Source organism: Diabrotica virgifera, chromosome 9, assembly GCF_917563875.1.
Source record: "Diabrotica virgifera virgifera chromosome 9, PGI_DIABVI_V3a".
NCBI lineage: Eukaryota > Metazoa > Arthropoda > Insecta > Coleoptera > Chrysomelidae > Diabrotica > Diabrotica virgifera.
In genome coordinates this window covers 105,764,312-105,780,207 of record NC_065451.1, presented here as the reverse complement: position 1 = coordinate 105,780,207, position 15,896 = coordinate 105,764,312, and the positions used below count along the sequence as shown (strand labels likewise).

At 32.6% G+C, this 15,896-nt stretch overlaps 2 protein-coding genes across 2 annotated transcripts; both read left to right on the top strand.

The window, feature by feature from the left end:
• Window positions 1-312: 312 nt before the first annotated feature.
• LOC114344505 (uncharacterized) lies at window positions 313-2,318 on the top strand. Its single transcript, XM_028295339.2, has 2 exons — window positions 313-621; window positions 1,620-2,318. Exons 1-2 carry the CDS (start codon window positions 531-533, stop codon window positions 1,868-1,870), a joined length of 342 nt encoding a protein of 113 aa, XP_028151140.2. The 5' UTR covers window positions 313-530; the 3' UTR covers window positions 1,871-2,318.
• An 8,425-nt stretch (window positions 2,319-10,743) lies between these two features.
• On the top strand, window positions 10,744-11,784 carry LOC114344506 (uncharacterized). Its single transcript, XM_028295341.2, has 3 exons — window positions 10,744-11,135; window positions 11,193-11,294; window positions 11,353-11,784. Exons 1-3 carry the CDS (start codon window positions 10,992-10,994, stop codon window positions 11,437-11,439), a joined length of 333 nt encoding a protein of 110 aa, XP_028151142.2. The 5' UTR covers window positions 10,744-10,991; the 3' UTR covers window positions 11,440-11,784.
• The last annotated feature ends 4,112 nt before the right edge of the window (window positions 11,785-15,896 follow it).

Sequence of the window (15,896 nt, the reverse complement as noted above, 5' to 3'; positions counted from 1 at the left end):
GTGGGATTTATGCAATTTAGTATTTTATTTGGGAAATAAGCCACGTCAAATAAATTTAATATCAAACTTATGTAAATTGTGGCTTGTTTTCCAAGGGATGTTCACAAAAAAATTAAATGATCATTTCAAACATGAAAAATGATTAAGAAACACCCTAGGAATAATTGTCTGATATATAAATAAAATTAGAAAAAGTTCATTAGAAATGTAGAATGATTTTAAATTTGAAGAACGCTCCTGTATTGGCCTGACGTCAGAAGTCTCACACATGGGATGGGGGACCCGGGACCGGCGCATTTGCATTACAGTCTGCAGCTGTGTTATTGTTAGTTTTCAAGCAGTTTTTAGGTTATTTTCTTGTCGATAAATCAGGTGGTGTATTATGGTCAATTTGTGAAGTTTAAAGTGAATAGACTGTTTCTAAGGACATTATTTTGGGTTGTGCAAATAAGTGATTTAAATGGAAGAATGTTTTCAGAAAGCCGATTCAGATAACCTAAATATTTACTCTAGATATCACCGAAAACCAAATGAAACATCAAACAATTGTGTCTGATTTCTTGGAATCTTGCAAAGAAATAAATCAACCACAGACACGAGTAGTGGAAGGAAAACCAGCCAGTGAGTAATACTTTTAAATAATATTTATCCATTTAAAATCCATCATTATACTTTTTACAGTGAACATTTTTTATTAAAACAAATTGTAAGCAATCCAAATATAAGGTTTAATTATTATTCTACAAACATTGTGGTTACAATTTTATCTATTTCAAACATGTATAAAAAAACCATTAACAAACATGAATAGAGAATAGGAACTTATACCTTAATATGATAATAGTTATTTAGATATACAGTAGAACCCCGATTATCCGTGTGCGGATTATCTGGGCTGCGGATTATCCGTGCTATGATTTTCTATTACTTAAATTCCATTTTTGAGGTTTTATCAAAATAGCTTCACTGTAAATCACTCGACGAAACTCGACGCGGAGAGGGAGACTCATATTGAAAGATTTATTTTTTCTGTTGTCTTTTTATGGTAGGGCTATATGTATGGATATACGTACATATGGATTACAATAAGAAATAAATGTTCGGATTATCTGTGCTTTTCAATTATCCGTGCCAACGTCCGGTCCTGAGGAGCACGGATAATGAGGGTTCTACTGTAAGTGTTAAAAGTACACGTTTAAGGCACGTATGTGAAAGTTTGCAGAATGAGCGATAGCGAGTTCTGCAATTCACATGAGTGCCGTAAAAATGTACTTTTTAACATGCATATCATACAATATTTTTTCTACAAACGTAATTAGAGGACAATATCTACAAAAACTTTTACTTGAACTTGACTGACATTCCATTTTTATATTTTTTGAGATTACATCAAAATTGCCTATACGGTCAATACGAACTACAGTGCCTTAAAAATATTTTAAAGCACCAGTGCCTTAAAGTAGCATTTTAACGCTCGTATGGAGTGCTAAAAATTGCATTTTTAACACGGTTGTAGAAAAAGGTTATTATTGTAAGATGTAACTGCAAAAATAAGATTGTTCTTTATAATAATAATACTACATAATGATTTGTTTAATAAATAAAATGTTTGTTTCCAGCTCTGCTAGAGAAAGTTATGGGGACAGGTTACTGGATATGTCCAAGTAAAGAGGACAGAAAATCAGTGTATACCTACATCGTAAAGGCAAGAATATGTCCCGAACATAAAATTAGGGACCAGCCTTACTTGAAATTAGACACTCGAGGAAATATAATATTGGAAGTGTCCTGCATCAGTTGTGTAGCTTCTTCTGGAGTACGTAAACAATCATGCCATTGCATTCTTAATCTGACTCCACCGACAATCTGAGGAGCCTGCCCCCACGGAAGTGGTATTTTTGTGTTGAGTTTTGTGTTGTGTTTTGTTCTATGTATGATAAATACACAAATGAGTGTACTATAAGAGAAGTGTTTTACATGCATAATTTACACAAAGTGTAATTAAAAATGCAATTTTTTGGAAATATTTTGTATTTTCGTTATTGTACAAAAGTTGTAAATAATTAAGTGTAATAGTTTTAAATAATTTTGGTTGTAAATCACTATAGTTAATTAGTTGTTATGATAATATAATTATGTTAATTCAATTAGAATGTATTTGTATGCTCTGCGCAAGTGATATTGGGTCTATTGAATAAAACAAAAGTGTTAAAGATATTAATGTTATTCAATTACTATTAAGAGGAAACAGTAGCGATCAATAGGTAGCGAAAACGCGTTCCAAGATTGCGGCTGTAATTTTAAATAGTTTTTCAAGATATTTGGCACACGTATTCGTAATATAATAAAGAATGGCGGTACAGAGCCCAATTTGAAAAATATATTAATATGTGGAAATTACTCTGTAATTAAATACAATATTAAAAAAACCAACCTGTACCGCCATTAAGAAGAACAAAAAAATACACTTTCTTCAAATAAATTTTTTTATCCGATGCCTAGATTTTGTGTCATTTTGGAACTACTAAAATTTTTTATTTCATTAGTAGTTCCAAAATGACACAAAATCTAGGCATCGGATAAAAAAGTTTATTTGAAGAAAGTGTATTTTTTGTTCTTCTTAATGGCGGTACAGGCTCGTTTTTTTAATATTGTATTTAATTACAGAGTCATTTCCACATATTAATATATTTTTTAAATTGGGCCAAATATCTCGAAAAAATATTCAAAATTACAGCCGCAATCTTGGAACGCGTTTTGGCTACCTGTTGATCGCTACTGTATCACCTTAAGTAAATACTTAAATACGTGTAAGTAAAAGCAAATACTCCTTTTTGTTCAATAGACCCATTATCCTTTATTACAATGTACAAATATTTATTTAAACAGCTGTTAAATTTCAAAAACAAGTGTTATAGTCTGTTTGCTAAACTCAGACATAACTGGCTAGTGGCTTTAGTAGGTATGTTTTTTGGCCAATTTTACTAAAATTGGCAAAATTACTAACTATTTAGTTAGTAATTATTTTTTGCCAATTTTACCAAGTTGGTAAAATTACTTACAATGAGTCTGAGTGGCCATTTTCTGAGAAGAATGCCAAGCTGTAGCTATCACATTCTTAATTTCATCATTCGCAAGAAAACTTCTTGTTACAAAGAATACAGTTTCTAAGATAAATAAAATAAATACATTGTGTTATTAGACATAATGTTCTCTAGAATTCACTGTTTATTTATGGGCTTTGGTAAGTTAATAATTGGACAGACTATAACTATTGTGTCATAAAGTTTTTGCACTAAATCTATAGCTACAGTTGTATGTGGACTAAGTATTTTAAAGTCTGTACCTAATAGGTTCTATTATACATTCAATGTGAGCCCTAACACTTGCGATTTGCTTGGTGAGTAGAAAATCTTCTTTGCTCATTTTTTCTTTATTTGTGATACTAGGCCTCACTAAACTACATTTTTTTTATTTAAAAATTCTCAATGCTTTTGAATCCTTTATCAGCCATCACTTCACAACTTTCAGGGAGTTCACTTAAAAACTTTTGAGTTTTCAAATCGTATGTGTCACTAGCACATCTTCTATAACCTTTTGATACTTTTCTGCTTAACGTGCCATATCAAGTCCCTTTTATGTTGGAGATTAACATGGCGAAACTGTCTGTGTCTCGAGCTATTCTAAAGAGTTGTTCTGCTTTCTATATTCTTGTCCACTCCATGATATTCTTGAACCAAAAGGCCTGTTTTCTACCAATTCCTCTGCGTCCTTCGATTTTACACATAAGTTGAAGAATATTATACAGGTCTACCCTTACTATGTGTCCAAAATAGGCCATCTTTCGTGATACAAAGTTGATTTTGATACAAAGTTGATTAATCTATCAGGTGTTGCTGAAATAAGATACTTTATGGTATTGCATTTTTTTAATAATATAATCATACCAAGTGAACGCTTGCTCTTTAGCTGAACTTGGTTTTTAAATTTCAAATTCTAAACACTCTGTAATTGATTGTACTTTGGGGAGAAACTTATCCTAAACTGAATTGGTAGATTTTTTTATAAAAATTGCTGTTGGTCAAAAAATAAGTTTCTTCATAAATTGGGCTGAGAAGCAAATAATGTACTCTTAAATATATTACTGGCATATGTTTTTGAAATACCAAATAAGTCACCAATTTTGATTCAATTAATGAATGAATCATTAGTTTTAATTTTATATAATGTCAAATATAAGAAGTACAAGAATATGCAAGTCTTTTCGAACACATCCAGGTTGCCTTTATTTTCCTTTGGAATGCTAGTATACATACGCAGTTTTTCTTCAATAATATTAATAAACAGGCTTTGAAAATTCACTTACTTTTATCCTTTGTTCTCTATAACCTCACTGCTGTCATGGGGAGGATACCAAATATCTAAGTGCGATAAAAATTTTATTTTTGTGTAGTTATCTACACTGCTATCTCCATCAGGATACAACTTTTCCTGTATACTTTTCTTAACTACAGATTGAACAGGAATAAAAAATTGTATAGGTGAAGTTGTGATATACAGGGTGTCCCGAAAAGATTTGTCATAAATTATACCACAGATTGTGGGGTCAAAAATAGGTTGATTGAACCTCACTTACCTATATAAAATAGTGCACACAAAAAAGTTACATCCTTTTGAAGTTACCTACAAAATGAAAATCGATTTTTTTTGTCATATACTTATCGAAAAGTCTTATAGACTTTTTATTGAAAATGGACATTTGGCATTCTTATGGAACATCTTAAAAAAACAGTGAAATTTGTACACCCCATAAAAATTTTATGGGGTTTTGTTAGGTACCTTAAACCTCACAAACTTTTGTGGATGTTCCAATCAAACTAACGTGTGATCCAAAATTATTGTCACCATAGGTGGCCCTGAACGACAGAGATAGCTATACAGTGCATGTCTATTCTTAATTCAGATATACTTTCCAGTTTACGTTAACTTTGCAGTGTACGTCAACTTAACAAGAAAAGTTAGGTTATGTAGAGATGGTGGTGGATATATATACAGCATCTTGTTTGATTTTATTTATTATTGTTACTAATAATTTTGTTAACTCTTTTTATTTTTGATTAAAGTTCTGTGTAAAGGTTTTGACTGAATCTTTATGTTTTATAATGTTAATCAAAATTAATTGATAAACCAATGATATAAATTCAGATTAAAACAAGTCATACGTAATTTTTTGCACGGCTAGATTTGATCTCAATAATTGTGGATCGCTCGTTATTATTGCGGTATATTAGTTAAACAGTGTTTTTGAAACTTTTTTGCCTCTTAGTATTTTCGATAAGGCACCTATTATCGAGATGTGGCTTCTTGTTTAATATGGTTCAAAATATACCTAAAAATGTAAATTGTAAATAAATTTTCATATTATTAGGTACCAGGTCTCTATAATCGTACTTAACCATATACAAATATGTGGTGGATTTGACAAATATTCAAAATATCTCGAAAAAAACTAGCTTTCGAGAAAGTACTTGTAGCGATCACGCTACTAATTAAATTACTTTAATTAAAATTGGATTAAAATATACCCCTCTACAAAAACCTTGGGTGACGCCCGCGAAGATCCAACACCGATTTTTCGGTGCACAGGCGCGCCAATAGAAAGAAAATCGATGATTGCCGATTTCTAGTTTAGTTGGTCACGAACTCACAAAGAGGCAACACATCGTCATTACTTAGGTGACGGAGTTTGGGCAAAATTGGAAAAATATATAACTAAAAGACCTCGAACATCAGCCAATAACCCATACTAATAATAATCAAGCAGTAGTTATATCTGGAGACTTATTTACAAGAAAGGAAAAAGGTTATAATAGCGCCGATGTGTTGCTTTGCTCAAGTGAGTATATTGATATATTTCTCTTTATTTCTTCATTATAAAATCAAATTCACCATCCTAGATATCTCGTTCGTTATCTGTAGATATTAATTTCAGTTAAGAAATAATTTAAATGTCACATTATAAGTTATATTACGGTAAGGATATTCGTTTCCATTTGCAAAGGAACAGTCAAGGCCATATGTTTTAGTGCTAAAGTTAAATTCCAATTTCTCATTAGACTTTTTGCTCTAGGTTTTTTTGAGGTAATAATATAAAAAAGTTTTAACGAATATCAGACATGTCATGCGCATGTCCCTGCCATGTCTGATTTGATGATTTGAGTTAGTTTCAGTTTGACATGACATATGTATACCTAACCTGAGTTTTTTGTTTTGGTTTCCAGTGCAGTGACCCTGTGCTGTCTACACCTAGTGTTATAAATAATGTAATTAAATTGATAAAATTTATTTTAGATTCCGTCCCGTAGCTACTTGTCACATAGACACTTAGCCTAGTCAATTTATATAGATTGTATCATCATTTAATGTGCCATCATATAAATATGTGCCAGTTACTGTAAGCAGCTAGGGTATGGGTTACCCCTAGAGTTACTTTTGATTGGATTAGATAGTACCTATTTCACAACATCCAGGATTGGATTTATCACCACAGCAGCCCACTAGTTTTTGCCGTGCCAAGAGGAAATTCATTCCTATCTGGACCTTTTTAAATAGGACTTGTGGTTAAGATAAGTTGTTTAATCTTATTATTTACATATTTTGGGTACTCTATAGTTGCTTGCACTGTAAACTTCTTGTATGCATACAATTGAGGTAAACTAGGTACATATTTCTTGATAGATAGGGTTTTAGGTCGTTGGTTTTTTTTGATTTAATATAAGTAGTAGTTTCCAATAAATAAAATTAGGTCTTGTTCAATAATCATTATAAATAATAATTGTAGCTTAAAAATTTGATAGGGAAGGGGTCGTTAAAGGTTTGTCGCGGATTTCAAATAGGGAATATGTCTTGTAGGTTTTTACATTGTATATAAAGAGTAACTGACCAACTCATTTATACAACTCATTTATATCACTCATTTATATAACTCATTTATATAACTCATTATATATTTATTTATTAGTGTTTTTGCTAGGTGAGATCTTTATTATTTTTGGTAACCGTAGCGTTCTTGTTGTGGATCTCACTCTAGCGTAGTTCAATTTAGGAAATAATTACTAACTTTTTAGTTGTAAGGACTTAGTGCTATTCCAACGGACTTTTGATTTGGATTTTGATTTTAATACTTTTGCTTGGCCAGTGATAGTGGATAATTGCTTGTTGAGTGGCCTTTGCGGTCCTATTTTATCTTTTCCCCATCCACTATCACTGTTATTACGTTGCGTTATATGTAAAGTGTTAACATTTAATATTTATTATTAATATATTTGTATGTATTAAGGTTGGTGTTTTATTTCAGTCTGTATTACCAGTATATAACATAGCAAGACAAGATCAGTATTTAGTATTTTGTATTTCAGGTGGTTGTAACCAGTGTCATAGAGTTCCCGTTGTTCGTTACTTCAAAATCTCGAACCTGTCCAACTTCTTGGTTCTGAGAGCCGAGTTGTTCGTTCGAGTTGGCGCCCTTTTTCCTTCTTCTTTCTTTGTTGTAACTCGATATTATTTTATCTCTAGCATTCTGATCTATTTTCCTTCCATTTTTGTATTAACAGTCTCATTTTCTTCCTAGTTACTATCATTTCATTACCAAATTTTCTTCTCATATCTCCAAAGCCAATATTCGGTATATTGAAGCTAGCCCGAATACTCACTTGAGATTTAGTGTCTCTCTGCCCTTTTAATTTTTTTTTCTCCTGAGCTAAGCCCCTCTTCTTGTCGTCTTAAATCTCTTATCATTTATTTTACCCATCTTTATTCAGTTCTTCTCTTCAAAAATCTCTATACCCAGAGTAAAGAGGTTTCATACTGAGAGGCAAAAAAGTTTTAAAAATATTGCTCTAACTAACAAAAAGTTTAGGGGGGTTTAAGGGAATAAAACCCCCATATTATTTTTATTATTTTTATAAAAAGTCTCTAATAATTTTCGATATATTGGAAAAAATTGATTTTCATTTTATAACTTCAAAGAGCTGTAACTTTTTTATGCGCACATTTATACTAAATTTAGGTTCAATCAACCTATTTTTGACCACAGAATTTGTTGTATAATTTATGACCAATATTTTCGTGACACCCTGTATTTTACAATGTTTTTAAACTGCCCTGACACTTGAGTTGTCCTACTATGATAATGAACTAGATTGACCTGATAACTGAAGTCAACTTTAAAAGGTTGTGACAATGTTTCTACCGTTTTAATCAGATAGGTACTTGACGTGCTGTGAAGTACTTGACTGTAGATCATCTGGTATATCTTTAGGTAATACTGACTTAGTTGTAGACAACTCAGATTCCACTAAAATATCTGATATTTTTATTTTTATGCCTGTTTTATTACTTTGCTGCAAGGTAGTTTTTTTGACTGGCTGACAAGTAAATTATATGGGGAACTACTTTAGGTTTCATCCGAGCAGCAACTTTACTGAATGTATAATCATCATCAATGGTGCTACAGCCCTATGAAAGAGCCTCGACCTTCCCAAGTCTATTACGCCAGTCAGTCTTATCCATTGCCAACCGTTGCCAGTTTGCTGCGCCTATTTTTCTCCCATCCTCATCTACACCATCTTTCCATCTATGTTTTGGCCTACCCCTATTTCTACTTCCCACAGGTTGTGACATAATGATTCTTCTAGGAGGGTTGTTATGCTGTGATCTTGGTAGATGTCCTGCATATCTTAGTCTTCCTATTCTTATAAGAGATACTACGTCTTTACCACCAAATATATGTTTATATCTGTGGTATACCTCGTAGTTGTACCTCCTCTTCCAAATACCATTTTCACAGATGCCAACGAATATGCCTCTCAGGATCCTTCGTTCAAATATAAGCAGAAGGTTTTCATCTGCCTTGGAGATGGTCCATGTCTCCGATCCATATGTCAACACTGGTTGTACAAGGGTTTTGTATATGGTTATTTTTGTTTTTTGGCTTAAGTTTCTGCTTCTCATATGTCTACTCAGTCCAAAATAGCATTTGTTCGCTAGGATTATCCTTCGCTTGATTTCTTCCGTCATGACGTTCTCCTTGGTGATCAGGGAGCCTAAGTATGTGAATTTGTCCACTACTTCAAAGGTAGAGTTATCAATAGAGAATTGGTGACCGATGTTTCTGGCTCTATTGTTAGGTGTTGATGCTATCATCTTAGTTTTCTCCTCGTTTACTGTCAGGCCCATATTTTTTGAGGCATTTGAGAAGGTGGTATACATGTCTTCTAGTTTGCATGTTGTGCGGGCAACTAGAAGGTCCACGTCATCGGCATATGCCAAAATTTGGGATGATTTATTAAAAATATTTCCTCTGTTGTCTATTCGGGCATCTCTGACCGCCTTTTCCAGAGCTATGTTGAAGAGGAGGCACGCCAGCGCATCTCTCTGTCGCAGCCCAATATTCGTTTCAAACGCCTGTGATTGTTCGCCCTGTATTTCGACTTTACAAACGACTTTACGCATTGTAGCCTTAACCAATCTTATCAGTTTGTCAGGGATGTGGAATTCATCGATGGCTTCATACAATTTATTTCTTAGGACACTATCATAGACCGATTTAAAATCTACGAAACGATGGTATGTGTCGATATTGAATTCATTGGTTTTTTCCAGTATTTGTCTTAGCACAAAGATCTGGTCTGTTGTTGATCGACCAGGCCTAAAACCACTTTGATATTCTCCAAGAAGCTCCTCTGAATATGCACTTAGGCGACCATATAAGATGCTCTAAAATATTTTGTAAGCTGTATTAAGGAGGGTTATTCCCCTATAGTTACTGAATGTATAATATGCCATATATAATTTTCCATGTCTTCTTCAGGGTAAAAAAAATGCTTAATTGTCTTCAACAAAAATTTAAGCAAGGTACCATTGTTTATATAGGGAGATAGTTGGTCAGCCCAATACGTAAATATGTTTGATTCAAATTGAGACAGTCACCAGATGTCCTCACAATTTCTGTCAGGGTCACAACTTCAAAATGCATAAACACCAAGTTGGATACGATCCTATTCATAACACCCCAATTCACATACATATTAAGAAAAATAAATATATTTTATCTTTACTTATTAATATGTAAAGAACTGGTCACACTTCGTAAATAAATATACAAAACAAGTTGTAGATCAAAGCCGATACAACTGCTGACAAAAATATATATTTTTAAACAATTTTATGATTGGTATGTTTTTATATACCTTATCTATTGGATTTAACTATATTTAAAAATTAGTGAACATCTCTGCCACTTTATCAGCGAAAGCTTTATTTTTCTATATAGGTCTGGATCCCGCGTATGAAAAAAAAGTTGATTAATAGCAAGCTGAAAATTTGTTAATAGCTTAAGGGTGTCTAGTCGGATAAACTTTGATATACGGGAACACTGGAACAGGGGCAGTTTTAATTGTGGAACAGGTTAAAAATTTGGAACGGTCACACCACGAAAACGGCACATTTATTTTGTTCGACAGAACAGACTTAAACTCCCCGAACGGAGATTAAACTCTCATGCAAAAATCAGACTGCTATTTATCACCTGTCATAATTATTCCCATCATTTGACATATTCTACATGTTCCACTCATTAAAACGCCCATTTGGTGATAAATAGCAGTCTGATTTTTGCATGAGAGTTTAATCTCTGTTCGAAGAGTTTAAGTCTGTTCTGTCGGACAAAATACTTGTGCCGTTTTCGTGGTCTGACCGTTCCAAATTTTTAACCTGTTCCACAATTAAAACTGCCCCTGTTCCAGTGTTCCCATATATCAAAGTTTGTCCGACTAGACACCCTTAAGCTATTAACAAATTTTCAGCTTGCTATTAATCAACTTTTTTTTCATACGCGGGATCCAGATCTAATACTTTCCTACATCCTATCCCATTTTATCTTTTACAGATATTCACACATCATTGAAAACAAAAAGACCGACGCCGTTTCGATGCGAGATAAGGTGAAATGTTGGGAGAAAATAAAAGAAGAGTTTAATGGGACAACACTAGAAGGGACTAGAGATATTCAAACGTTAAAAATTTTCTACCAAAATTCCAAACGAACCTTAAAAAAGGAACGAGCGGAAAAGAATGTAGGTTACAGGTTTCATTTTCAGCATTTTAGTAATCCTGAAAGTATTCATTTTTAGAAGGATGCGTATATTACTATTCTACAGAATACACTGGATAACAGGAATGGAGATGAAAGAGAAGATGAAACTCTCGCAGATATTCAAAGTATTTATATTAGTGTAAGTTATAAATTTTATCTAGGTATAGCAGATTAATATTCGAAAGATTAATTTTTAGGTAGAACAATATACGCCTGAAGAACATGCAGGCGAATTGGGGATAAAAGAAGAACTGAAGCGCATGGAAAACGTAGAAAAGGCATGAGTTACCAATTTTATTATTGTAGGTATAGTACGCTCGAAAATCGGCTAGAAACTTTCAACGAACATAAAAATATTCAATTTGGCAACATTGTGTGAATTGGGCCTATTGGGACCGTACAAGTTCGGCAAAGCGACACCTATTTCCACGCTCTGCAACTTTATTCGCACTTTTAATTATATTGGCCAATTATATTAGTCCTGGTTACTGGATAATTGTCAAGGCCATAGCCCAAAAAAATAATAAGAAAAAATAAGATTCAGGTTATGTTATTAAAACGTAAACAATTGTATGTAGTAAATAAAATTAGTTATTAAAATGCAGTACTGCAAGCAAAATACAATTAATTAAATTTACCTTTATATAATAATTTGCATATCATATCAATATTGTGGAGCAACATATAATTTTTCTTTTTCAATGACAGTAGATATGAAATGTACGTCAATTTGACAATTTCAATTGACAATAAAAATTATTAAAGAAAGTTGCAATATTTCTCCGCTATTCGCGCACGATCGTTTAACGTATCCCTTCCAAGTACTTGCACACCGCGAATAGGATATCAACAGAACCGTAATTTAGTCCAAACAAATTAATATTTTTTTTAACAAAAAAATGAGATATTTTAACCAAATAATGTTTTAAATGATGTGCAAAATAATTTTGAATTCGGTTTCGCTAATGAACTTGCTTTTTTGTCCTTAAAATTATAAAAAACGTTTAATTTCTCTTCCATAGTATTTATCATCTAATTATTTAAACTGTACAGCAAAACCTCGATATAAGGAACCTCTATTTCTATTATAACATTAAAAACATTTTGTTAATATTATACATGCTTAACCTGTCACATACCAAGATACATTGAATACCAACGGGGTCCTTATGGAGCCCAAACGCTACACCTACCTACAAACTTTAGTTGTGTTTTTGCCAAAAAATACAACATTGCTTATTCAACCCATCGACCAGGGAATGATTTTGGAAACCAAACGAATATCCCGCAGAAAGTTTTTAGATGAAGTAATGGTTGTATTGCATGATAGCTTGATGAACATAATGCAGAAGATATAAGAGGGCAGCGTACTTTGCAAAAGAAAAATTTGTTTGATGGCCAAGAATCAGACATAGGTTTAGAAGCGTTGGAAATTCCTGATTTCTGTAGGACAATACACAATAATGCTGGAGAAGAAGTAGGTAGCTGAGGAAGATGTTTTACAATGGCTAGGAGTAAATAATGAAGGTGACCCTGGATATGACATCGTGACTGAAAGTAAATTAGCAAATGAAGTTATGAACCTAAAAAATGAGGATGGAGGTGAAGATAGCAAGGCAGACAAAACTTTGCCAAAAATGAAGTTATCAGAGGTAAGATCGCATCTCGACGATCTAATAACATTTATTGATTATTCGTCAGATAACGAGGTTCAACTGTATTATACGCAATTACGTAATTTTGGAGAGTTCATTATAAAAAACTGCAAACTTCAAAAGGGCAAACAAAACTCCTTTTTCAAAGCAGGATTGCCGAAAGAAAGTCCGTTGATATCAAACAACGTCACTTCACGACGAATGTCTGAAAACAGTTAAATATAATTTTGTTTGTGTTTTGTAGTTTTTATTTATACAGTGCGCTGGACTAAGTGTTACCCCCCTTACTTATTTATTTTTAGCACATAAGCAAAACGCTCGGACAGGTCGATTTTTAAAATAATCATAGTATATTGTGAGATAATAAAAGCATCAAACAGAGAAAGCTGGAGTATTTCGGACATGTAATGAGAGATCCCAAATATAGGTTGCTGCAAAATATTATGCAAGGAAAAATAGCAGGAAAACGCAGTCCAGGACGAAGAAGAACCTCATGGTTGAAAAACTTACGAGATCGGTATGGTGTTGATACAAACATGCTATTTAGGATGCCAGTGAATAAAATTAGGATAGCTATGATGGTAACCAACGTTCTGAAAGGACATGGTACATTAAGAAGAAGAATAGTATATTATAGCATCGATGTATCGAACTTTACGCGGTCCCTCTTCAGGTGACAGTGATAAGTTTGATTTTTTAAATGGGAAAGTACAAAAATGTATAATACTTAAATCCTTTTTGAGACCAAGTTATTTTGAAATGTATTCATTTTTTTCGAATCCTGAGAAAACTAATAAGTATTTTTGAAAGATTTAAAGGCAGAATGAAATATTACAGTATTATCGAGGGCCAAAAGTCCCTGAGAACTTCAATAATGATTATTTTAATAAGTCACAGGGGTGAAAAAAAATTTAGTCGGATTTTTAATTTCAAATATATCATTCAAAAGAAATTTTTTGTTTATTCTAAGCGACTTTCAGACCTCGGTTATAATGTAATCTTTTATTCAGCGTTTAAATTTTTCAAAAATACTTATTCGTTTTCTCACGATTCGAAAAAAGTGAATGCGTTTAAAAAAATTCGATCGAAATTTTGCGCCTACGCTCTTAAAAAGGATTAAAGTATTATACATGTTTGTAATCAGTATTTTAAACTCTTTTAAATGAGCTATCACATGATGTACTTTCCCATCTAAAAAAATCGAAGTTTTGCCTGTCACCTGAAGAGGGATCGCGTAAAGTTCGAAACATTGATGTTATAATATACTTTGATTGTTTTAAAAATCGACCTGTCCGAGCGTTTTGCTTATTTGCTAGAAATAAATAAGTTATTAAGGGGGGATAACACTTATTCCAGCTCACTGTATCTATCTAAATACAGTGTACGAATTTCCAAAAACAAGTTTTTTGATTTATTTTAAACCTATTTCTATATAACCGACTTTCGACTTCAACGGACACCCCGTTCCCCAATTAGTCCTTTATATGGAGGTTTTACTGTACTAATATCAAAATATTGACTGTAAGTTCTAAAATGACTAATTACAATGATTAATGTGATGTTAAAATATCTTATCTAAAGCGGCTTTCCGAATTACTTAAACATTTATGCCAAACATTGATACTACCACTTAGTTGCGCATTCTGGCCGATTTTAGTTTCGACTATACATAAGTTTCTTCAAGTTGTTCTGAAGCTATTTTCTTGTGGCATTTTTACAATTTTAACTATTTATATTGGGAAATAAGCCACACTATTATTAAAAAATGATGTTTATTAACTTTCGACGCCCAAATCGGGTGCCGTTGTCAAAATACAAAATACTATTAACATAAACAAAAATGTTGTTGCTTAGTAAAAAAATTCTTCTAATAATTTATTTAATATGACTCATTTATATCGGCAATTCAGATACATATGACACATTTTAAAGTAGAAGACTTTAAAATGATATTGCCAATATTTATTAGTTGCGTTCCTGGGACGACTTTACTGAAAGATAGTTCATTCGATTACATGAAATCAACCCCAACTCAAGAATATCCGTCACAAAAAAATATCATATTTTCCCTCGTGATTTACTATGAGATCTCTAACGCGAGAATTTTAATGTCACCGTTGCATGTGGTTGTCTTTTTAAAGACAGATCACATGCTATGATATTTTTTTGTGACGGATATTCTTGAGTTGGGGTTGATTTCATGTAATCGAATGAACTATCTTTCAGTAAAGTCGTCCCAGGAACGCAACTCATAAATATTGGCAATATCATTTTAAAGTCTTCTACTTTAAAATGTGTCATATGTATCTGAATTGCCGATATAAATGAGTCAGATTAAATAAATTATTAGAAGAATTTTTTTACTAAGCAACAACATTTTTGTTTATGTTAATAGTATTTTGTATTTTGACAACGGCACCCGATTTGGGCGTCGAAACGTTAATAAAAATCATTTTTTAATAATAGTGTGGCTTATTTCCCAATATAAATAGTTAAAAATAAGTTTCTTCTTCCTCTTTATTCTACTTGTTCATTAGCGGACTGATATCTCTATGCAAAGTGGTCACTCCATCTTTTGTGCGGTCTGCAGTTACTTCTTTTACCGATTGGTGATTTACCTCTTGCTATTTTGACCTTACATGTCTCCCCCATTCTGCTTATCTGGTATGTGGTTTATCCATTCTTTTTTCTATTTAGTGTCCATTGGTTTATACACTGTACGTTAGATTGTCTTCACTCTTATGTAGTTCTCTCAGCGTATTTGCTGTAATTATTTTCAGTACTCTCATATCTACCGTTTCTAATAGTATTTTTGTTGTGGCTGTATCTGGTCTTGTTTCTGATGCATATGTCATTACTGGCCGCACACTGGCTTTATAAATTCTTGACTTCATCTCAGTGTTAATTTGGCGGTTTCGCCATATAGTTTTATTAAAGCCAGTGTATTTGTATTTTGTACTTGATTTCTCACTTCTTTGTCCAGGTTTTTGTAGCTGGAAATGGTAATTCCAAGGTATTTTATTTCCATTACTTGTTCAATACTGATACTGAGTTTAATACTATTGTTTTAATTTTCTGAGATGAAA